We start from the raw sequence: 25,596 nt of genomic DNA, 5'->3' as shown, positions 1-25,596 counted from the left end.
CAAAGCTTTTGTGCATTTGAGGGTAGCAAATAAATTAAAGTTTTATTCTGGAGACTCTGGAGGCATACGAGAACAAAGAAGCTTATAAGCACAGTGGGTGGTGGTTCTTTCCTGGCTAAGGCACATTTGTGCTTGGGAGAACTGCTGTCCCATTTCTGCAGCAATGCAACCCCATTGGTCAGGGACCTTCTGATGAATTGGTCATAGGAGCCCTTAAAGGTTATCTTGATAACAGGCTATACCATTGTTAATGAGATTTTCTTTCTGACAGGGCACCAACATGCTCCTTGAAAAAAGGTACAAGCAAGGCTCATTACAGCTGCACGCAGAGGCTACTAGCAAATGAGAACAGATTTGCCCTTTGCTTTGGTGGGAATTGGGAGGAAGAGGGGAATTGTGATGGGAGGTAGAGATACACTCTCTGCCTTATGTCCATATTCATAGCATTCAATCTTAGAATATCTTAGAATAATGGATTCAGTCTCCCAGTTTTCATTCTCATACATGCTGTACACATTCCCTGCCTTGAACTGGGCATCTAAGTGGTTAGAACATTTAACCAAACAGGCCAAGGCTGAATTTCTTCCCACAGAGAACAATGAACTTTACAGCCCACATTTCTCCCTATCTGTTCTTCTTCACTCTCTATTCATCCATTTATGGTTTTCCTGTTCCCCCATTTCCCCCTTCCCCACCACCCCGGTATCCGAATAGTGTATCAGGGTTTTAAGACTGTGTTTCTCACATTTGCAGCGTGTTTATTCTGAGAGTTTGTGTGGAGCTCCTGGGGAGGGGTGGGGTGGGAACAGAGTGAGGCATGAACCTTCTCTCTTTGTTTTGCACCCAACAATCTTACATATTGATCTAGTCTTTAGGAGATTAAACAAAAAATGAAAAAGTTGACATTTCTATGGCATGTCAAAGCTTATAAACAACTTCCAAAACAATATTTCATTTAATTCCAATAATATAGGAATTGTCACAACCATAGAGGGGCTAAGTGACATGCCCAAGGCCAAGGCAACCATCTCATTGTGACAAAGCTTTTTCTTTTCTTTTTTTTTTTTTGAGACAGACTTACTCTGTCACTCAGGCTGGAGTGCAGTGGTATGAGCATGGCTCACCATAGCCTCAACCTCCTGGGCTCAGGTGATCCTCCCACCTTCTGAGTAGCTGGGACTACAGATGCATACCACCACACTTGGCTACTTTTTTCGTTTTTTATAGAGACAGGGTCCCAGCATGTTGCCCAGGCTTGTCTTGAACTCTTGAGCTCAAGCCATCCTCCCACCTTGGCCTCCCAAGGTGCTGGGATTACCGGTGTGAGCCAGCATCCCCAGCTCTGAGCTGGGTCTTAATATTTAAACCAACACCTGTGTCATTCTCCAGGGAAGAAGGCAGAAGTCACGAAGGTATGTGAAATGTTGAGCGAGGCAAATGGATCCTGAAGCCCAGGGTCAGGGCTGCTGGGCAAGAGAAAATGCATCCTATTTCTCAGTTTTATGAAGAATAAGCTTGAGATCTTGAATGCCTCGCTGGTTCAGAAGAAGTTCAGGGGCAACGGAGATCAGACAAAGTTTTCTGGAGAGAAAACTGCTCCTGGGGGCCTCCTTGACTGGGTTTGGTGCAGCACCCTGGCCTGGGAGAGCGGGCACTGGGTCATCAGGATCCCTTTGTTTGGGTTTTTTCTCTCTCCTGCATGAAGCATACAGTGGTGAGTGCTTGATAGGGCTGAGTCCTACCTGGTTTGCCAGGGAACAAAACATTACTGGTCTTTCCTTTAGAGGGGGGTTGTTAGATAGCTTTGCCCAGAAACAGTCACTGTAAGGGCCAGGTCAACGACAACTTGGGCAGTAGGAACTGAAGAGGGAGGCACAGTAACTCCTGGAGGAGAGCCACAGTCTCTAAGGTGAGTTTGCTGTCTCTGGAAGGTAGCATTCAGTAAACTGGGGGAGAACACTAGAAGCACTGCAAGGCAAAGGACGGAGGGTCGCTTTTCTCCCTGGAGCCTCCACGCTCTGTCTCATCCACAAAGGCTACTTTGATCTCATCTCTTTCAAGGAAGTACCAAGTGGAAAACCATATATTGGGCTTTACAAAGCACATTTGAGTTAATATTTGGCAGGGGATATCTGGATCTAAGGGCAGCTCACAGAGTGGGCCTCAGTGACAAGGTGTGGGCCATGACTCAGATTCCTGGGTGTCCTGACCCTCCTGGGGCAGGTTATGTGTTCCCTGGCCACTTCCTCTTTTCCTACATGCTGGCTGTGGGGAAATCCCTGCTGGGCCCTATAAGAAGCCGCTGGGCTCTGTGCAGAGCCAGAGGCTCCAGCTAAGAGGACAAGATGAGGCCCAGCCTCTCATTTCTCCTAGCCCTTCTGTTCTTCCTTGGCCAGGCTGCAGGGGATTTGTGGGATGTGGGACCCCCACTCCCTAGCTCCAGCACCAGCTTCTTCCCAGGCGTTGATTCCAGCTCCAGCTACTCGAGCGGCCGCAGCTCAGATGGCAGAGGTTCTGTGTCCCAGGTGAGGAGGCCCCAGATTCTGAATGAGCTGCATTCATTTCCTGCCTCTTGCTTTTGGGGACCTGAATACAATTTCATGCATGGCTAGACCTGGGCACTCTAAAAGATTTACAACTCATTTTGTTAACTATAGGTGCCCTGGAAATGAATTAAAGCGCCAGTAAAATAATTAAATTGTTAGCAAGAGAGAGGACATCTCAGTTCTGTAGCTGGGACTTTTGAGAAAATCTATGCTTTAGCGGAGTTCTCAAATCTGGCTGCACGTTGGGAGGAGTGGCCAGGGCAACTCTAAAAGTACAGATGCCTGGGTTCTACACTTAAAAATATCCTGCATAGATGTGTAGAAATCAGATACTTTAAAAAACCTCTCCCCAAGTTATTCTAATATACAGTCCAGGATGGGAACTGTTGGGAAAGGACTCTGTTAGTTGCAGCTCTGGGAAAGTTTGTCCAATTGATTTGCTGCCTGGCAGGGTCCCAGGATGGTGAGGATTAGTCCTCAAGGGAGTGAAAGCTGCAGTGCTCCGGTTGAAACCCTGATCATTTCTCTTGGCCTGGTTTGTAAAGGAGATGGGTGTCAGAAATAAGGGGAGGAGTTATTGGTCTTTAGCAAAGTGTTACTACTAGTAGACATTTCCCTAGGGGAGTGTTCATTCCTTGCAATCTTCTTTATAGGGAATCTTCAGGGCCATTTTCACCTCCAAACAACAGCAGCAACAGACAAACAAAACCAAAAGTCAGGCATTACAAATAGACTGGTACAGCTAGGCTAAGTGCATAGATGGCATAGTGAGCCCAGTTCCTTGGGGGATGAGTCCTCTTTGGATCTCCTTTAAAGAAAGGAGAATAGGCTGGAGGGCATGAGAGGTTAGCAGGTAAGAAGCAGTTATTCATTTCACTTTGGGCCTTTCGGAGGGAACCCCATGCTGCAGAACTGCCTAGGCTATCCTTACTAAGGTGTAACTTGGAGTTGGGGAGTCTTCTGGGCCAAAGCTCCTCTCTCTGCACTTCTAGGATCTTGACTCAGAGGTCAGGTAGCTGCTTACATGCTCATGTCTGAATGGAAGGGCAAATGGGAGAAGGAGGAGGAAAAGGCTTTTGTTTGTTTTCATTTTGACCATCAGAATATACAGATATTAAAAATTTGGTAATTAACAAATGGTTTGGATAAGGCCTAAATGGAAACAGCAGCAATAACATTTACTGTGTATTGAATGAATGCCAGGACTAGGTTAAGTATATAATATGTATTATCTTACTTAACTTTAAGAGGTAGGTAAAATTAATAGTCCCATTTTAGAGATGTGAAAACTGAGGCTTAGCAAGGTGAAGTCATTGGCTTTAAGTCACTAAGCTAACAAGATATATAGCTCAAAATTAGTCTGTCCATTCTCTTCACCATGTCTCTACATGCAGGTTTCTACATTTCCAGATGAAAATGAATTATTTTTAAGAGGAGGGAGGCTTGGGAATCATAAGTAGGCACAGGAATTCTTTGCAATCAGAAATCAGATATATAATTTTATTCTATGATACTCAGTGATTTCTGAGGATAATCAGAACTGGCTAGCACTTTTTTTTTGGACTGAGGTTAACAATAATAATTTATTATGAAGCTCCATCACCAGTCATAAACCAGCATTTGGGTAAGATTGTCAGCTATAATAATAGAAAATAAAATATAGATCAAAAGGCAGAGAAATCCAGAATGCCTATTGTCTGGTAAAAAGACAAATATTTAAAAGTGGATGAGATATGGTAGTTAAATTGTACTTAGAGATTTTAATTTCCTTTTTGCTTATCTCTCCCTGGTGAGTCAGTATTACAATTCCAATTTTTTTTATAGTGCACTAGGAGTCAATTTCACTATAAACCTAATTTTTTGGGGCTGGCTGTCAGCTTGATGAGCTCTTTGGAGGTGGTGGAAAACCCTTTTATAACTGTCATTGAGTAAGTTCCAAACATATCATTTTCTGTACTTTGAAAATGTTGAGTACTATTATTTTATGCCTTGAATCTTTGCTGACACTTAGGCTTGGCGACTGATTAGAGCCAATAGCAACCTTAAATCACCTTAAATGTGAGTTGCACCTTCTGCTGTAAGCACTCAGAGTACTCTCTCTCCTTCTTAAGGAGGGGCCTCTGCAGGGTTCTCAATTCAGAAGACTAGGAAAAAGCTCAATGCTCTGCTTCATACAGTAACTGGTATAGTCGGAACTGTAATGAGTCACGTGTTTTGTTGTCAGGCCACCAGGCTGGTTGGAAAAACCCAGTAGGGCTTTCATAGTGACAGTGGGCCTGATTCCTGGGCAGGAACTGACTCCTCATCGTCTCCCTAAAGCCAGAGCCTGGCATAGTGTAGACATCAGTAAATGCTAATTGAACACATGCTTAGTGAAAACTTACCAGTATAAGGTGTCTTGTGGGGTACTCAGGGTTCTATTTGCCCTACACAAGGGGAATTGCATATTATTCCAAAGGCAAGGGGACAAGCACTCGTCTTTGTCTCCCATCCCCCATGCTTCATTCACGTAGAGTTTGAGCATTCACTGCAGAGAGAGACTCATCACCATTAGCTTCATTGTCTTTGAATGCAAGGCGCAGAAATATCTCTAATGGGAGACACTGATCAAACTTATGGACCATTATGATGTCAGCTGAGCATGCTGGGCTGATGATAAGCTGGATGGAGGCTGGGGGAGTCCACAGTGTTGGGACAGAGATGTTCAATAGAAACCGATGGAATGGCTGTCAGCAGGGCTCATAATTATTTGCCTGTCTTTCAAGTGAACTTCAGGACTAAAAGTTATTAGCTAGTGATTCCTGGTTGACTGTCTAGAGATTGCTTGATGATATCCACTGTTTCCTGAGTTGTCAGAGCTTTTCAGAGAACTCTGAGAATGGTCCAATCCTGTTTTGTGCAGCTAATTAAACTCCCCTTCTCAAAATGCAATGCAATATTTTTTTGCTAGACAATTATTATAATAAGCTGTTTCTTTAAAAGTCCATGATATGTCAGTTCTTTCTGTAAAAGCCTTGGCATGCTTGAGCTGGAGTCTTTCTATCTTTGGAGAAATGAATAAAGCTGGTTTCAAGGGAAGCCGGCCTCTCTGACAGGTTCCTGGTGTATCTTGCCCAGTCTTTATTCATCTCTGGCAGACTCTTCCCCTACCCAAGCCCTGCTGTCCATCCCCATGTTCAGCATAAATCTGCTTCTTTCTCATCCCTACTCCTGAACTTCTTCCCATGTAGGGATGTGATTGGAAAGAAAAATTGAGGCCAAGGTCATAAAATTTGACTATATACATATAGAGACTTTTGGATACACACACCTATATGTATTTTTTCTGCTCATCTGGAAACTTAAATTGAAAACAACTTAGGTGCAAAAGCCTTGATTGGCCCCAAGGCCACTGATAAAACAAGTCTCCATTATAATAGAAGCATCTAGACCCAGCTTGTTCAGGCATCATGGAGGTTGGTAGCCATTAAATGCACAGGACACATGACACCACCTGCAGCTGGCTGACCTGAACTTTGAGAGACATGGCCAGAGTCTCTTCAAGCTCTGAAGACCATTGCTATCTCCTTTGCGGTTTCATAAAAAGTTCCTTCAGGCTGATGTCCACAGGTGAGCTTTGGGTTGGCCTTCAGTTGAGATCATTAAAAGGCACAGCAAATTGGCTGCCAAGGGTTATTCTGTAAGGCAACAGTAGTAATAAAAAAATGTTAATTGTGCTGGGATCCTCTTGGGGAAGTTCAAAGGGGACAAAAGAAAAACAGAATCTTTCAAACCTGTCATTTAAAAATATGCAGTGGCACTGAAGTGTGAGTCTGAATATCTTAAAGAAACATCAAATATTTTAAAATGACTTTTTCTGCAAATGGTAAGCTGGAAAAAAACTTTCATTTAAAAAAATTTGCACAAAACCTTCAAGCTCATACACTATTCAGTTTCTAACAAATGGCTGCTTCCCATTTTGAAGGATGTTAATTATACAATTTCCTGGGCAATGAGAGGATATGAATTTGCATTGTATATTTTCACTGTAGCCCATATCCCTCCTTCTGATGAAAAGGAATTCGACTTGGGTTGGGGTAAAGGTGAGGAAGAGAAAATGAGCAGTAGAGGGAAAGAGAAAGTGACATTTACTGATCACCTACCCTGTGTCAGGGACTTGGCTCACATTACTCCGTTAATACTGAGGACAACCCTGTGAAGTAGGTTATCTCTATTTTACAGATGAAGGAACTGAGAATTAAGGAGGTTTCACACCTAGCAAATGCTTGAATTGAAATTCGAACTTAGCACTCTCCTACCTTCTTTATTTCCCCTTCGTTGCATAGAGATAGGAATAATCTCCTTTAAGACTCAAGAATGGAGAATCTTTCCTTTGATAGTCTGCTGACATAGTGGTTTTCATACAGCCAGTGGCGATGTGGCTAAATGCTATGTGGTCCCCACCTGTGAAAACAAAGCTGTTCTAGCCTGTTTCTATGATTCTATTCATTTATGTATTGAACTCCACTTACTTGTCTGTAAGTGCTCTCGACAAGCCAATTTCTGTCACTTCAGTTGCCAGAAAGCTCAGATTCCAGCTTGTTACTGATGTTCAACTTGTTATTATTTACAGTTGTTTTCCAATGTCACCGGCTCTGTGGATGACCGTGGGACCTGCCAGTGCTCTGTTTCCCTGCCAGACACCACCTTTCCCGTGGACAGAGTGGAACGCTTGGAATTCACAGCTCATGTTCTTTCTGAGAAGTTTGAGAAAGAGCTTTCTAAAGTAAGTATTTTCCTTTTCTTGATAAGGACAAGCAAACAAAACAAAATGTGTTTTAATTTAGGATTTATAAGTAACCATTCTTCGCTGTGTCAAAGACATCACGTTTTTATTCTATGGGATTTTAGCATTTATTTTATAGGACACCAGTGGAGTTCTTATAGCAGGGAAAATAGGAGCACGGGAATAAAGTGGGGTTGAGACTGTTCATGCTGTAGATACCCTCACATAGTATTGTGGGTACTCATGCAGTTGGAAGGAAGCCTCGAGCTCTCCCTGCAAACCCCAATCTGCAATTTGTATTTTGTTTTAGTGATGCTGCTTTTTCTTGGTCTTCCAGATCTTACCTCAAGCTTTGCTTTCTTTTCTTTCTTCTCCTCTGTCCCCTTTAGTTGTATGCTATCTCCCTTCTCCTTCTCCTTTTCTTCTCCTTCCATTCCATTCCTGCATCCTTTAGTTTCTTATTTCTCTTGTATCAATCCTCCCCCTTGTTCATTCCTTCTAATCTATCTTTTCCTTTCCTGGTTAATTCTTTTTTTTTTTTTTGGGAAATTTTGGGTATTTTTTACTTTTAGATGATCCTTTTTTTCCTCCTTTTTTCCCTCTTCCTCTACTTCCACTCCTTCAAATCCTTTCCCTCTCATCCTCCTCCCCTCCCTCTCTTTTTTCTTCAACTCTTTATCTTTACAAATTGTTGTCTTCATCCTCTCTCTCCCTCTCTCTTTTTATTATTTTTGTGTGTGACAATAAGTTGTAGTCTCTTTTCTCTTTTCCCATTTTCTGCAAGTAAGACCCAAGGTTGTAGTCTTTATTTTTAATTTTTTAACTTTTTTGGTATCTAGTATCTGTATATGTTAATGTGGTACATGAAATGCCCTGAGACAGGCATGCAATACATAATAATCACATCATGGAAAATGGGGTGTCCATCCCCTCAAGCATTTATCCTTTGTGTTACAAACAATCCAATTCGACTCTTTTAGTTATTTTTAAATGTACAAATATTATTGACTGCAGTCACCCTGTTGTGCTGTTAAATACTAGGTCTTATTCATTCTTTCTAACTACTTTTCAGTTTTTACCTTTTAACCATCCCTACTTTCGTGCCCACCCCCATCTCTCTTTCTTGATGGTTATCTTCCATTGTCTCAGCAGGAACATGACATTTGATGTGTCCAACATTAGACAAAAATTGAAGGCTTCCCTGGGAATTTGAATCAAGATTAATAGGTCTCTCAGCCTTGGTAAAAATACAGTCTTGAACTCACTGATTACTGTTTTTTTCTTCAGCCAGAGGAAGTTACTGTAAAGGGTTTGCCTTTCTCTGGGCTGGCTGGAGCAATGTGACTTGGCGTTCTAGTTTTGACCCCTTCCACCTTTTCAGCCAAGTTAAAAATCAATTAGAAAAGTGCCTATTTTCTGCACAGGTGAAGTCCAAGCTAGGCTGTAATCACATTATGCATTATTTAATACAACTCCATTAATTTACAAAGAGCTCTGGCTTTACTGCACGATTCAGAATAAGGTTTCCTAAGAAATTTAAACTTTGCCACCTCAACATCCAACATAGTTATCCTTTAAAACAAAAATTATGATGAGGCCGAGACCCTACTTTCAGCCTGAATTGGTAGATAAATATACTAAGTTTAAATGAGTGTCCAGGAAAATGTGTTTGACTACTCTGGAAACCTAGCTGCTTAAGAAATAAAATGTCCTTGAATTAATCAGCGGAAAAGGCACAGCACTAAATTATAAATTCCAACCATTAATATTCATAGCCTTATTCCAGCATAATCAAGTACAGATAAGAAGTTATGCATAAAAACATAACAAGTAGAGGAAAATCCTAGGTAAAGATCTTTTCAGTTAGAATCATTTGCTTTGAAATAGTGGAAACTACTGATTTGCATGTCGTCTTTGCATGGCAGCAGTGTGAGGGCAGTTTGAAACCTCATGCACTCCAGGGAGAGTATGTGGCTTGCCAGGTTTGTGAATATGGGACATTAAATTCCAGTCCTGTATGGGGGGCTGGTAGCATCTGCTTTGCTAATAACAGGTAGGGAGGAAGTGCAGAATAGGTGGGAAAGTTTTAATTCTGAAAGTGTCAGTCAGTGGCTGCTCTGATCCAAAAAAAAAAAAAAAAAAAAAAAAATCCATGATTGAGGCCTAAGAAAAAAGTTAGCTGAGATTTATACAATTGATTTAGTGTGGCAGGTGATAATAACAACAATAATAGTAGCAGTTTTGTTTGTGCTTTTTCAAATGCTTCCAGTTCTATTCTCTCAAGTAATCCTTTAAGGAAGATAGGCCAGGTGTTCTCTCTCCCATTGCAGAGACAGAAAAACTGCAGTTCGTAAAGGTAAAGAGACTTGCCCAGGGTCATTTCTCTCTTGGCTGGTTAAGCCAGGTCAGAATTCGAGTCTTCAAAATCATCCCAACTCTCTTTCCTCTTGGTCATGCTGTTAGCATCCTCCAAGTGGGCCCAGGAAGAAATGCAGTGGGTCAATAATGCCTTCAAATCCAAAGTTATCTCTGTAGCTGTGGGCTTTTGAATTTCCAGATGAATTATTACAGCTGTCCCATGGTTGCCTTGCAGAACATCATTTATCTGGGGGCCTGGGAGAATGTCCATTTAGGACAGGCCAGTAGAAAAGGTTTTTGACTGCCTTACATTGATTCATTATCTGCCAGTACGCAGAGAAGACAGGGAGCTGCCTCTGCATAAGATGCTGAAAGCATTTTCTGCTTTTCTGTTGTTTATGATATGTCCTTTTGTGACTATACTAGGAAAGGGATGGCACAAAAGGCAGCTCAGGATTTTCTCTTTTCTCTGGAGGCTTATGGTCTTTGGGGTGAGTTATTTAATATGACACATTTGCCAGTAGATCCTCATGCATGGGAAGGTTGAGGCAGCCTAGGAGACATTAAGGCAAATCGTAAAGAAACAACATTGATTGAGCCATATTTTGTGCAGTGAAATACAATAAATTAAAAGGTCAGATTGAAAAACACTGGAATTACTATTTCTCTGTTAATTTCTATAATTCATGGGGCCTCCATTAGCTGGGCACTTAATGTACATTATCTCCAGTCTTTATGATAATCTTGTAAGCTCAGTATCATGACCTCCAGTTTACTGGAAACTGAGGGTTAGAGAAATTAAGTGATTTGCCCGCTAAATACTGAAGTTAGATTTGAGTCTAGGTGGATCTAGCTCCAAAGTACTTTATATGTCTTTACGATCACTTCAGGCTCAATGAACCCTGTTGCATTTACTTTGAAACATATATTGAAAATGGTAGTATGTTGGAAAATCAATTTACTTATTTTCAAATAGTTTGGCCATAGTAATAATCACAGATTTTGAGAGACTGGCAGAAACATGAACCAGATTAATTTGTTAGCTTACTAGCCAGCTGCACCACATCCTTTTTACAAGACCGCATTTATTATAAGGAACAATAATCACCACCCAAAAACCAACCCTCACACAAATTCTTTTCCTCATCAGTGATGCAGTATGTGCATAACAAGGAAAATAAAATGGAAGCTGTGAATGTTAGGCTGGAGGCTTAAAGACAAGCATGGATGGGCCATCTAGTGCTCAGACTTGTCATGATGAGGAGCTTCAGGGTGAAGATGTTGATACAGGATGTGTCCCCTCAAGGCTAGACCCATATTCTTGCTAGAATGTCTAGCAGCATCCCTGGCTTTAGATGCCAATAGCACCTGCCCAAACCCCAGTTATGAGAACCAAAAATGTCTACAGACATTGCTGAATGTTCCCGAGGACAAAATCACCACCACTGCCACCCTCCCTCCATTCAGAACCACTATTCTACATCAAAATACAGCTACAGGTCAGCTAAAGACAGGGACATATTCTGAGAAATGCATCGTTAGGTGATTTTAACTTGGTGAACATCATGATATACTTACACAAAGCTAGAGCGTGGAGCTGACTGCACTCTTAGGCCATATGGTATAGCCTATTGCTCCAGGCTACAAACCTGTACAGCCTGTGACTGTACTGAATACTGTAGGCAATTATGATAGAGTGGTAAGTTTTTGTGTATCCATATGTATCTACATGTAGAAAAGGTACAGTAAAAATATGATATTTATAATCTCACAGGACCCCTGTCATACATGCGGTCTCTCATTGATAAAAATGTTGTTATGCAGCAAATGACTGTATTTTCTAGAAGAATTAAAAATGCACCAAGTGCAGCAAGTGCCAGGGACGTGGGACTGGACGCTCCCACGCAAGCTTGGCTGCCTCTCCCGAGACTACACTCCTGGGAGGAGCTGGCATGCGCTCAGCATTGTCCACGCTTTCCCAAAGCTACAGATTCATATATGTGAAGGGTCATACGAATGATTTACTTAAATTAGTAAAAGTAAAGTTCATACTCTGAAGTCTTTCTGGCCCATCCCTAGAATTCTTTTGTGTCCTCTCACTCCATGGATGATTGCCATTTTCCTGAACACCACTGAGCTTCCTCTAAACATCAGCTGAAGAACCTCGAGCTTTTTTCCTCAAATGGATCTTCACAGACCCTACATTTTGTGTCTGCCCCAGGGCAGGCACACCACAGTTTTATAAGGAATAAACTCCGGAATATGCCTTGCTTTTTTTGTGAGACTCTGGGAGAGCCACATTTTATTTTGTAGAGATGACAGTTGAATCACTCATTTTTGTAGAACGACAGCTGCGATGTGCCACCAAAATGTTCCAGAGAAGCTGAGGGTGTTTCATTTGTTCCAAGAGCTGGCAAGGCCAAATGCCAACAAGCATATTTATTTCTGAAACTTCCATTTCTGTAATGGATTGGCACCTTATTTATTTATTTATTTATTTTTACCATAGGCAAGGTTTTATGCCTGATTTTTGTAGATGCTGAAATCTGGCAGCCCTATATCTGCAGTGCACTTTTGAGGGGGACTTGCTAGATTTTGTATATAGAGTCAGCCCTCCATAGCCCTGGGTTCTGCATCTGCAGATATAACCAACCTCGGATTGAAAAATTTTGGGGAGAAAAACCTAATAAAAACAACAATACAACAACAGAAATCATGCAAATAAAAAGCAATACAATATAACAACTCTTTATATAGCACTTACATTGTATTAGGTATTATAAGTAACCTAGAAATGATTTAAAGTATTTGGGAGGATATGTGTAGATTGTATGCAAATACTGTGCCATTTTCTATCAGAGTCTTGAGCATCCTTGAATTTTGGTATTCTTGGGAGGTCCTGAAACCAGTCCCCCATGGATACTGAGGGGCGGCTGTATATATGTTTTAACCTCTATATCCACCAAAATATTACCCCAGCCTTGTCATCCTCAAAGTTATGGTACATCTGATGGCAGTGAGCATCAGTTGCCTGAGGAGATACACTAGCAGTGCCAAGGGCTGTTTTTTCAACTTTCATTAAAATCCTTTTTGCCTGAAGTCCTAGCCCTTTAGTCTGTGGTCTATGAGTCTACTTTAATTTGCACAATGGGGTTAAGTGGAAGGGCTGAAATGACAGAAGTTAGGATTGCTTTTGGTATTAGAAGGATTAGAGGCCAACATCTGGCTCTAAATTCACCCAGGCACTGTGGATCAGCTACTTGATATTAGTGTAGTTTTGGGGAAAGTATCACTTCTGTTCAAATTTTTAAAAAGCATATAAAGCCAGCAACTTTTAATGAGCAGGTCCTTTAAAAAGCCATGACATTTTCTTTAGAGATCAGACACAGAAAGAACCACCAACTGTGTTTATTAAAATATCCATTTGGAGATTCCAATTATACACTAAACCGCCAAGGGAATTTTTGGAAGTATTTTAACTTAATAATCAGACATTCAAATATATGCAACAAATGTGTAATTTAAAGGTCTGATTGCAATAATCAGTTCTTGGAATAAATGTGGGTGCACTTAATGAAATGCGCACTCTAAAGGGCACACACACTCACATATTGTGTAGTAGGTTGGATCTTTATGCCACTTTGTAAAAGGCAGAGGGGATCAAAACTAATTGCATGTGGTGATCAAAGAAGGAATTCTGTATAGCACATTTCTCCCTCTTCCAGAAAATACTTAGCTTTAGAGCTGTGGTTCTAAATGGAAGGTGGCGGCAATGATTTTGTCCCCAGGGAACATTTAGCAATGCCCAGAGATATTTTTGGTTGTCACAACTAGGGTGTGGGTGGATGCGACTGTCATGAAGAGGACAGGAAAGTTGCTTAATATTCTATAATTCACAGCACAGCCCCCGTAAGAAATGACAATCGAGCCCCAAATGCCAACAATGCTGAGGTCAAGAAACCCCAATTAGAGTAAGTATGTTGAAGGGAGGAGAGATGGCAAGAGACTATGATACAAACCAGTTTAGTTTAGGGAGCGAAATTCTTCAAACATTAAAATGGAGATTAAGAAGAAAGAGCTCAGTATCACCTGATCATGAGAGAAATGCAAATCGAAGCCTCAGTAAGATACCATCTCACACCAGTCAGAATGGCTATCATTAAAAAGTCAAAAAATAACAGATGCTGGTGAGGTTGCCGAGAAAAGGGAACACTTATACATTGTTGCTGGGAGTATAAATTAGTTCAGCCATTGTGGAAAGCAGTGTGGTGACTCGAAGAATTAGAAAGAACTATTACTCAACGTAGCAATCCTTTTACTGGGTATATACCCAAAGGAATATAAATTGTTCTACCATGAAGATACATGGACACTGCAGCACTATTCACAATAGCAAAACATGAAATCAACCTAAATGCCTATCTTGGTAAACTGGATTAAAAAAATATGGGCCATATACACCATGGAATACTTTGCAGCCATAAGAAAGAATAAGATCATGGTCTTTGTAGGAACATGGATGGAGCTGGAAGCCATTATCCTAAGCAAATTAACACAGGAACAGAAAACCAATACCACATGCTGTCACATATAAGTGGGAGCTAAATGATGAGAACACATAGACACAAAGTAGAGAACGACAGAGGCCTACTCAAGGATGGAGGGTGGGAGGAGGGAGAGGAACAAAAAAAAAAATCTATTGGGTACTAGGCTTAGGACCTGGGAGACAAAATAGTCTGTGCAACAAATCCTCATGACGTGAGTTCACCTATATAACAAACCTGGATATGTACCCCTGAATCTAAAAGCTTTTTAAAAAATGGAGATTAGAATATACCTGCAAATGATGATGCTGAAGCAAAATTATTTTTAGTCTAGCAAAGTGTAAAATCTACCTCCCCTCAATTGGAGTAATAAGTTCTTTATAGATGGATTGATTTCAAAAATCTAGTTAAATATATTTTTGATCTATGTTTTTACAAAAAACAATTATTGGTAAGAATCAAACAGTCCTCAAGGCTCAGTAGTGGAAGAAGATGGTGTGCTGCTACTCAGGGAATTGGGCTGAACCTTTTGATTTTCTTTCAGGTGAAGGAATACGTCCAATTAATCAGTGTGTATGAAAAGAAACTGTTAAACCTGACTGTCCGAATTGAGATCATGGAGAAAGATAGCATTTCTTACACAGAACTGGATTTCGCGCTGATCAAGGTAGAAGTGAAGGAGATGGAGAAACTGATCATACAGCTGAAGGAGAGTTTTGGTGGAAGCTCAGAAATCGTTGACCAGCTAGAGGTGGAGGTAAGGAGTGAACTATCTTCCTGGTAAACTAATAATATATTCCCTTCAGTGACTATCAGCAAGTGCTAGGATCAGGAAATGAAACTCTCTCTTCCAACTTGTAATTCTCTACTCTCATGGCCACATGGCATGTCAGTTCTGTTTCGAGTAAGAGCCTGTGTTTGAATAGTAAGTTAAGCACATTCGGAATGTGCTGACTTAGGAGCAGATGTTGTCTTATGGTCAGAATCCTGCCCCAAAGCAAAACGCCCTTTGACCTCCTCTAAAAAGGAGGTGACATAAATTTGAACAACTGTTCATGACCAAGCTAGATGAGGTGTCTTCTCTGGTCTAGATTTATCCTCATGGATCTAGAAATCCACAATATACCTGATTGTGGTAAACTCGTTAGGTTTGTTTCTCATTTCGAATAACCTGGACTCCTTCTCTAAAAACTGGAAGCCCTCTTTAAGAAATTTCTTGTATATTTCTGTGAAGCCTTTTAAGATCTGTGGATAGAGATCATGACATCAATGTAATGGTCAGGTAATTTATATTAACGAGAATTGCACAGTCATGACATGGGTTATAATTGAGATTTCTAGTTACGTATTTTAGAATTTAAGCTTTCTCTGGCCCTCACCATTCATTAGAAACTTAATTATAATACAACCTGAGTAAACACAAGTTTATAGGGAAAGTTTTTGTTAGAAATGAATTTTAATGGACATTTGTGGATGCTGAGAATGAGCTTGGGCTCTATTATTAAAGCTGTTAAAATCTTTGCCATTTTCTTCCTGTCACATACATCTGCCTGAGATCTGACAGGCGTTCACGCTAAACCATAAAATGTATTCTTCCAAATGAAACCATTCAGAGGAATCTCTGGTGTATTCTCTTGCAGTGTTTCACTAAATGACAAATTCAGCCCTGGAATGTTTATGAAAGAAATTGCACCATAATATAAAGTCACTCTGAATTTTTATTTCCTTAGATAAGGAATATGACTCTCCTGGTAGAGAAGCTTGAGACACTAGACAAAAACAACGTCCTTGCCATTCGCCGAGAAATCGTGGCTCTGAAGAACAAGCTGAAAGAGTGCGAGGCTTCTAAAGGGGAAAACACCCCTCTTGTCCATCCTTCTCTCACTCCAGGTAAGCATGCCACTTTTTTAACCACTTGTGCCAGATCCCATAAGGAGCTGTGAGTGGGGTGGGGAAGGGATTGGGGATTGCAATGGTGAAACAGAAGGTGAGATTTTTTCCTTTTTTTTTGGTAGTTCTCAGTTTTCTCTTCCCTGTTTTAAATTCCCTTCCTCCCAAGTATTCTACATGCTATCATATTCTGGGTTTCACAGAGGAAGAGCACAAACAATGAGTTGACTTAAAACAAAACCCACAAGTTACACATAGTCTCTTTGCATTTACTAACAGGGAACAAAAATCTCTATGGTAATTGAGGCACTATTAGAGGCCTCAGGGGGAAAGCCTCTGGAATCTGTGTGTGGCATCCACTTTTGTGGATTTAAGGGCTCATTGGCTCACTTATCTGATGAGCTAGGTTTATACCTTCAATATTCCCATCTTCTCTCTCTCTTTCCCTTTCTCCTCTTTAATTTTTACTTTATTCTTCCTATAAATGTGTTCTGAGCACCTGCTATATTGTGTGTCCTGAGATTCAGTGAGGATTAAAGGAATAACCCCACATATCATAGTGCTTGTGGCTGTGACTTGCTGTTCCTCATGGACCATGAGTTCTTGGAGGGTAAGGGTGGCGTGTTAGTCTCTAATAAATCCTCCTTGTGGTTAAGTACAGCACGGAGGTGGGTGTTCTGTGAATATACCCATGAACAGAGGCAGTGGACTGTAGGGTTCAAGAGCATAGCTTAAGAATCCCAAAGGCCCAAGCTTCCCAGCTGGGTGGCTGTAGCAACAAGGATCCTTAATATCCTCATTTGTAAAATGGAAGAATAATAGTGCCTGCCTTGCAGGGTGGGGAGATTAATGAGGCAGTGCTTGGAAAGCTTGGAGCCTTGTGATTGGCACTCACACACTGGCAATGGGTATTATTAGTAATGTTGATAATTGAAGTGAAAACTTTGCAACAAAACAAAAGCAATGCTAGATTACTGTGCCCTGCAATGCACCCCTCCAGGTGAACAGAAGGCCGCCTCTCAGCCACAGCATTCAGCCCCATCCTTTAGAGACGTTGATGACACAGAGGCCTTCTCTCTGCAGGTCCTGAGCATCTTAGTCTGAATGAGGACTGTATATTTTCATCAAATCATGCAACCCTTTTATTTTTATTAATTCCAATCCTCACACTCGCTTATTTTATTTTATTTTTGGAGACAGAGTCTTGCTCTGTTGCCAGGCTGGAGTGCAGTGGCACAATCTCAGCTCACTGCAACCTCTGCCTCCCAGGTTCGAGCGATTCTCCTGCCTCAGCCTCCTGAATAGCTGAGATTACAGATGTCCGCCACCACACCCAGCTAATTTTTGAATTTCTAGTAGAGACGAGGTTTCACCATGTTGGCCAGCATGGTCTTATCTCCTGACCTTGTGATCCACCTGCCTTAGCCTCCCAAAATGTTGGGATTACAGGCTTTAGCCACCACGCCCGGCCACCTGCTTTCTTTTAGATTGTGTTTCTGGATTTTCGTCAATAACTAATATTTTTTAAGGCTTCAATTATTAAATAGGTATAACCATGGATATAAGCCTGTCGGTCTTGTTCAGGCGAATCTTTTCCCTCCCTCTACAAATGGGAGTCTGTCCTACTAGGACAGGTGTCGTCTAATGGTCAGAATCCTGCCCCAGAACAGAAAGGCCTTTCAACTTCTCCAGAAAGAAGGTGACATAAATTTGAACAACTGTTTAAATTTTTCAGCCTGCAGAGAAGGTTTAGGGCAAAGACCATGGTCTGTCCTCTATAATAAACTGAGTCTAAATTTAGTCTGGGATTAGTGGTGCAAAACATGTAGCGAATGAGAATTGTTTCGGCTGGTCCACAGAGGGCTCACTGAGGCAGAGGTCAAAGCAATGACAACTCCTGATAACACCCGAACTAGCTCCCACTACCCCCGGCAAATCTTCCTTGTGAAATAGATTTTTCTGGCACAATTTCTTATGCATCCCTTAGAATGAGGACTTTTGAGAGCAGGAAGGAATATTCAGGGCCGTCTAACTTAGTCATGTCGTGTCTCAGAGGGGAAGACTTGGCTGGTAAGGACACTGCTTTTCCTGAGGCCACACAAGTAGCTAATGAGAGAGCAGAAGGTGCAATGCAAAGGTCTTTGCTCCCTGGTCGGCTCAGGACTGAGAGTATCAGATGGCGGTAAGCCAAGGACGACAGTGGGGAGGAAATGCATTGCTTAGTACCCAGGGAGGAAAACAAGTGAGACTGTTGGGTCATTTTTGTTGGATTTTCTGTTTTTTCCCCAGAACTTTCCCCTAGGCCCTCACCCTTAGACTTCTGTGATCCATCCTAGCCCAGCTGTGTTGTTTAAGCAAATTGGACCCAGATTTTCACTCACTTTCCCACAACCTTGGCTGTACCTGAATCCCTGCCAAGCCACTTGGCTCTCTTCCAGCTTTGTTCATATTATATTTATGATGTTTATATTAAACTGACTTTTGGCCATGTTTTTAAATCAATTTCTTTCACTTGCTCTCTTTCTGTTTGGATTGGTTGATAATGCAGAATTGGAAAATCCCCAGGCACCACAAACTTGTGAGCCTGCGGAGACTTTAATTAAAGTTACTCACTATTATGGGACTTTAAAATCTGGCCTGTCTGCTTTTTTCACTGCAGAGTTGCACAGAAAAAAGAAAAGACTATATGCAAGTCTCAGCTCTAAAGTCACTCTGGGCTCTCTGGGCCCCCTCCCTTGTAGCTACGGTTTGCTAATCCAGTGGTCAGCTTGAATTTAGAACGACTGAATGTATCCCAGGTTCAATAAAATATGCTTTCCATTTGTTTTTTGCTACAAACAACACTCTTTTCTGCCTTGTTCCATAGAACTTTCTAATCTAAAATAATTGGCCTCCTACTCATTAACTTTTTTCCTTTAAAACTTCAGTCTGTCTCTGTTGTGCCTGTGAATCTAAATGACTGCATATAGGCCAAATGTGATAGGGGTGCTCAGGGGTTGATCTCCATTTTGCTTGGGAATGCAAGGCTCAATGCTGGTTCATAGTGATGCTCAGTAAGTAGTTGATGATTGAATGGGCTCTGAAAGACATGGGGTGACCTGCTAAAATCCCAGGCTTAGGGAGGAGCCACGTGTTGAGCAGCATATTTCTAACACTTCAGAGTCAATTTAGTCTTAATCATTTTGTGACTATGATTGTTTTAATTGCCTAATCTTTATAAGTCAATCATATTCTCCTCCTGGCTCAAAGTTCAGCTGCCCAGTTGAGACAGTATATTAATAGATATAAGATTAATTTTCCTCTGCAGGCATATAATTATTGGCTTTAAAAAATGCTACTAACCATGATACTTCTAAAAAGCCAAGTCAGAATATTTTGAAGTCTCATCATTCTGGCTTCCTCAGATATTTTCAGAATACCATGGTGCCGTCTAATGAATTGCATGATGCCAACCGAGCCTACACTTGTATAAAGGGTTCCTCAAATTATGTTCCATGGAGTAAATACCAGGCTTTTTGGAAAACCAGATATGTAGCAGGTTGGAAGGCTAGTGTCTTACAAATAAGGGTAAGCTGAGTTTAGGTGATTTGATTAGTCTTTCATTCCTTTATTCTACAAAACAGAATTGGTGTCACTGTGCGGCTGGCCCTGCTCTGGGTACTGGGCCAGGATGAATAAAGAAACCTCCAGAAGCCACTATCTAGGAAAGGAGGCATCTAAACCTCCAGTTGTAACATAAGTATATTGAGATATTTACCATTTACTGAGTAACATTTACATGCCTTCTCTGTGTTTTTCATAACTGTTCTGCAGAGTTGGTATTATTATTTTTCTTCTAATATGAGGAAACTGAGGCTCAGAAGGTTAAGAAATTTGCTCAAGTTTATACAACTAGTATTGGAATCAGGCTTTCAATTTTAGAATCTGTCTAGTAGTATTTTCCATACGAGGCTGCCTTCCATAAATGCTCTAACAGAGAAGTACACCTGTGGTTTCTGGAGTGACAAGAAAATTCCAACAGCTCATCTATCTGCTTAACACCAAATTATCTTTGCTTCCTTGCTTGTGGAGTAGCTAAAGGACACTTTGCTCCTGACAGTTCTGTGCTGTGTGTTATCTTCCACCAGAAAATGCAAAATGATTCAATGATCTTTCAGAATTCTTGGGTCATGATTGGGCTATGCGTTGTTGCCCAAGTGTCAGATGAAATTGGGATGGAAACTGGGAATGAAGTACATCTAAAACCTTGACATGAAGGAAGGGGCTGGGAAGGAGTTTGAGATAAGGGAAGGTAGTGAGAAGCTCAGTGAAGATGGGATAGGGAGATGGGGACTCTGAGAAATAGTGGGCACTGGGCTGGCTGTCAGTTTCAGTATTGTGTCCAAGATGGTTTGCTGCCAGGAGTCGAGGAAGCCTGCCACAGCATTTTTCCTGGTCTGACATTGTTGTGGCCACATGTGCAGCACTGGCAACAATGTTGAGTTCTCATTTCTGTTTTTACTTCCTTTCTACCATAGCCAAGGCCCTAAAAATGGCCCTTTATCCTTGCCCGTAGAGGATAAAAGGAGGATAGCAAATGAACAGGAAAGTGTTTAGGAATGTTTGGGAAGTGAGAAAAGGAGTTTCCTACAATTTTAATATTTATACTGGGCAATTTGAATTTTCTGGTCAACTTATGAAATGATAAGCCACTATTATTATTAGTCACAAGAGTAATCGTACTAATACTATTATACTAATAATAGTGCAATTAGTATAATGGCAGCAGTAGTAGTAATAGTAATTTTTGAAAAGTTTTTTTGGTTCCTTCATGTCTAAAAATTTTCACATCTAGGGACAGAATACTTTATCTATAACCTTGTGGAGGTGCTTGAATAAGTTATATGCATCACAAATTTTCCTTAAATATTTTGTTGCTGTTGGTTTGGGATATTTTCTTTTCAGGAAGGCAAGATTCAATGAAGCAAACAATTCTTGTCTTCTAACCTAAAAGAAAAAAAGTGACTTTCCTCTGAATGAAATATAGTTAAATAAATAAGTTCTCAGAAAGACATTTTAACTAGAACATCCAGTTTGTAGCATATGGAAACTTGAACAGTTTTTGTTATCATTAAACTGAACACACCGCTAACTTTATTTTAATAATTCATGCATTGTTTCATAAACAAAAGCAAACAAGCATTCATCTGAGAGATCATTTTTAGTAGAAGAAATAATAATTTATAATTTTATTTATTATTTCTTCAGTGGAGAATAGTCTCTTGGCTGAACACACGTTGCTTTTTTATTTATGAAATGGCACATGCATTATTAAAATAAACCTGCTACTGTGTTCTGCTTAATGATATGCAAAATTATTTGAGGTTGGGTACAGAGTGGTTTCATTTCTCTACCTGTTGTATGGTCGGCTGGCTTTCTCACCAAGTGTGGATTTATGAGAGCATTTAAGGAACACATATTTAATTCTGGGACCAAAAAACCCCAGCAGGTTGGAAAAATAAAAACAGAATTTCTAGTAATGGTTTCACCTTTGAGCAGTCCTTGGGTGAGGAGGTTGGGGAGGGAAAGCATTTAGCTAGCAAAGGAATGGGTCTTTCCATATTGGACACAGCAGAGACCCAGAGACAAAGGCTTTGCTCCCGCTTCCCCACCTCCATGCTAATCTCAGGCAATTCTTTGCAGCTCTGCTTTTGGCTCCAGCTCACCTCATGTTTCTCAATGGCTCTCTGAGTCCCTCCAGGTGTTTGAAACCAGATCCAATGATTCAGGTTCTGCTCCTTTCCTGTCTCAACTGCTCTGCTCTGAGCAGCATGACAAGGGAATATGACCTCAAATATACTTGAAGCTGGGTTTTCTTTGTTATCCAATAAACCATCTCATGAGTTCTTTGAATGTTAAGATCCCAGAAAATGTGTGTTCAACTCTTTGGATACTTATTATAAAAATACTGGAGGAATTTTATTTTATTTTTATAGCTCATAAACTCCTGGGATGGCAGGCATTTCAGAGGGAGTACAATGTGAAGGGCTGATTGCCCAGAATGAGTCATTTACCCAAGTGTTACAGGGAATGTAGATTCAGTGGACCAGTGAATCTGGTCCCAGTTGATTGTACACATTGTGACAATGACAGTGTCGGGATGGAAAGATGAAATGCTTGCATGTCATTCTATGGCACAATATCATATATGGACTCACTGTGTAACTCTGCAGCAGGATGGTCACTAAGTGATTTATTGATGGGCTGTGCATTGGGTAAAGAACAGGCAATGTTGCCCCAAAATAACTTTATGGCTTCTCAAGGGTAAAATCTCACCATTATAGGATCATCTTTCTGGATCTATAAAGCGCTATATTTAAAATGGCCTCTTCTGAGAATAGCTTAAAGCAGCATTGGTACCTGGCATGAATGTGTAGTTGGGGTTCCAGGGAAGGGGAGAACAAGGAAGGGCATGAAGTCTTGCCTGGAAAACCTTTTCCTTCATCACAGTTCTTTCTGGGGTTGACTGACCCTGGTGAATAACATCTTTTGGATTTATAGAAACAGGGTAGGATTGTGGAATAATCTTGATTTCTTGATTTTGCTATAAGAAAAATGAAATAAGATAATTTTTGCAAAATGCTCTCTGATAGAAAGAAATGTATTAAATTTACTAAGTCTCCCTTTCCTCTCTCTGGGCTTTCAAACTTTTTAAATATGGTTCGTGGCAGTTTCATTATTCCTGTTTTCTAGATTGAAAGCCCACCCATGGAAGCAGCAGATGGTTCTCCATAGAGCTGACATCGAGTTTGCATTGAGACTGAAACTAAGAGGAGGTTTAGCCCTCCTTCTCCATCAGAACCACTGCTGTTATTGAACCTTGACAGGAAACATATTTATAGATTCCTTTGGTGCTTAGGATATTAAACTATTTGTATTCCATTATTTCTTTTCGCTAAAAATGCCTCTTTACTTTCTTGTTTGTATAGGGAGCTGTGGTCATGGTGGTGTGGTGAACGTCAGCAGACCATCTGTAGTTCAGCTCAACTGGAGAGGGTTTTCTTATAAGTATGGTGCTTGGGGTAGGGATCACTCTTCCCAGCATCCAAACAAAGAACTGTATTGGGTGGCGCCATTGAATACAGACGGGAGACTGTTGGAGTATTACAGACTGTACAACTCAATGGATGATTTGCTATTGTATACAAATGCTCGAGAGCTGCGGATCACCTATGGCCAAGGTAGCGGTACAGCAGTTTACAACAACAACATGTATGTCAACTTGTACAACAGCGGGAATATTGCCAGAATTAACCTCACCACCAACAGGGTTGCTGTGACTCAAACTCTCCCTGATGCTGCCTTTAATAATCGTTTTTCATATGCGAATGTTGCTTGGCAAGATATTGACATTGCTGTGGATGAGAAAGGATTGTGGGTAATTTATTCAACTGAAGCCAGCACTGGTAACATGGTGATTAGTAAACTCAATGACACCACACTTCAGGTGCTAAACACTTGGTATACCAAGCAGTATAAGCCATCTGCTTCTAATGCCTTCATGGTATGTGGGGTTCTGTATGCCACCCGTACTTTGAACACCAGAGCAGAAGAAATTTTTTACTATTATGACACAAACACGGGTAAAGAGGGCAAACTAGACATTGTAATGCAGAAGATGCAGGAAAAAGTACAGAGCATTAACTATAGCCCTTTTGACCGGAAACTTTATGTCTATAACGATGGTTACCTTCTGAATTATGATCTTTTTGTCCTGCAGAAGCCCCAGTAAGCTGTTTAGGTATTAGGGTGAAAGAGAAATAAAATGTTTGTTGAAAAAATCGTCTTTTCACTTTCTTAGATGTCTGCAGGGGCTTCTAGAAGTGTGTTCATTCTGCAGCAATATCTAGGTGCATAGTTCTACACACTAGAGACCTAGGAGATTTGACTTAATTTGGTGAGTCCTCTCAGGAGCCATCTGCCTCTTCAGATGCATTTCCAGCTGAAGTGAAGTCCTTCTAGGGTGGGATTGTTAGAGGTCGAGGGGCACTGTGGGTCTAGTGAAGCCTACTGTGATGTGGCATCTGGAAATTAAGGAACTTAAGGATAACTCAGTATGGCTTCCAGGGATTCTTTGTACAGGGAAGATTGCCCAGTGACCAGTTCTCTTCCATGTAACCCCACTAATTACTCTGTGCCTGGGGATTAGTTAGGCAGATTAATATCTGGAGCTCCTTGAGGGACCAAATCTCCAACTTTTTTTTTTCCTCACTAGTACCTGGAATGATGCTTTGTATGTGGCAGATAAGTAAAGTTGGCATGCTTCTATTGTATCTGTAAAGTGCTAAGGTTTATGGAGAAAAGCCTTTTTATGCATTAAATTGTACACTGCAAATAAAGCCCAGAAGGACCCGCAGATGAGGCACATGCTGTTTCTTTTCTCTCATTGTTCACCTACCTAGAAGTCAGTAGAACCCTCTACCTCATAACTTCCTTCCAAAGGCAGCTCAGAAGATCAGAACCAGACTTACTAACAAATTCCCCCTACCCCTTCTCTACCTCCTGCTTTAAAAAAAAATAATAGTTTTCTATGGAACAGATATAAGATTAGAAAAATAAATTTTCTTTGATTTCATCATGAACTTCTATTTACATGGCTCTAAGACTATGAGATAATCTGATGGCAGCAATGAAGTGCTAGCATTTATTGTTATATAGTAAAGACCTTGGAGCATATGTGCAACTTATGAGCCTATCAATTGTTGCATGTAATTTTTGCCTTTGTTTAAGCCTGGAACTTGTAAGAAAATAAAAATTTAATTTTTTTTTCTAGGATGAGATATAGAAAAGCTACTGAGAATATCTAGCTAATCAGTGCAGTAGTTGGAAACCCTGCTAGCATACGTGATGTACTTCTGTGCTTTTGAATGGCTTTGCCATGTGGTCTTTGATTGTTTTTCCTTTGATGATCAAGTCTAGTCGATGGGATGGCCGTTTAAATGCTTTACTCCATCTTTTAAAATACAGGATTAAAATGTGCTTTGAAAAAAAGTCATCTTTTGTTTTATTTACTTTTTAATTAAAAAAAAAATAAGCTCTTACCGGGGTAGTCCATATCTTGCTATGATGTTCAGAGAATGGCTGCCTCCCAAACAGCGGTGCTGGGAGATCACATAGCTAAGAACAGATGATATTAACAACTTTAATAAGAGTCCAAAGTCAGACTGGCTCTTTAGTTTTCCTTTCCCTTTAAAATCCACTCTTTCTGGCAGCTTTTATTGTATGAGATTGCCCTATTATCTTTTGGGATATGACCTTATATACTTATTAATTTGCATGACTGATCTGATTATTTCCAATGCTAGACTACATTTATGTGGCTTATGTTTCTTTTCCAACTGAGCTATTAACGTGGATCAGAAGCCTCTGGATCTTCCCCAAACAGGAGGACTTGGGCAGAAAGCAAAAGGACTAACTGGCTGTACCAGGAAGAGAAGTACCTTTACCAAAGAGA

The 25,596-nt window shown here is 40.7% G+C and overlaps 1 protein-coding gene across 1 annotated transcript; it reads left to right on the top strand.

Annotated features, from left to right (window-relative positions):
- The first annotated feature begins 2,321 nt into the window (after positions 1 to 2,321).
- Positions 2,322 to 24,507, top strand: OLFM4 (olfactomedin 4). Its single transcript, XM_002742630.6, has 5 exons — positions 2,322 to 2,525; positions 7,159 to 7,311; positions 14,758 to 14,970; positions 15,944 to 16,103; positions 23,072 to 24,507. The coding sequence occupies exons 1-5, from the start codon at positions 2,346 to 2,348 to the stop codon at positions 23,872 to 23,874; spliced, it is 1,509 nt and encodes a 502-aa protein (XP_002742676.1). The 5' UTR covers positions 2,322 to 2,345; the 3' UTR covers positions 23,875 to 24,507.
- Positions 24,508 to 25,596: the final 1,089 nt, after the last annotated feature.

This window comes from Callithrix jacchus, chromosome 1 (genome assembly GCF_049354715.1).
Source record: "Callithrix jacchus isolate 240 chromosome 1, calJac240_pri, whole genome shotgun sequence".
In the NCBI taxonomy this organism is placed as follows: Eukaryota; Metazoa; Chordata; class Mammalia; order Primates; family Cebidae; genus Callithrix; species Callithrix jacchus.
The sequence above is the reverse complement of the archived record's forward strand: the minus strand, read 5'-3'. Positions and strand labels throughout refer to the sequence as shown.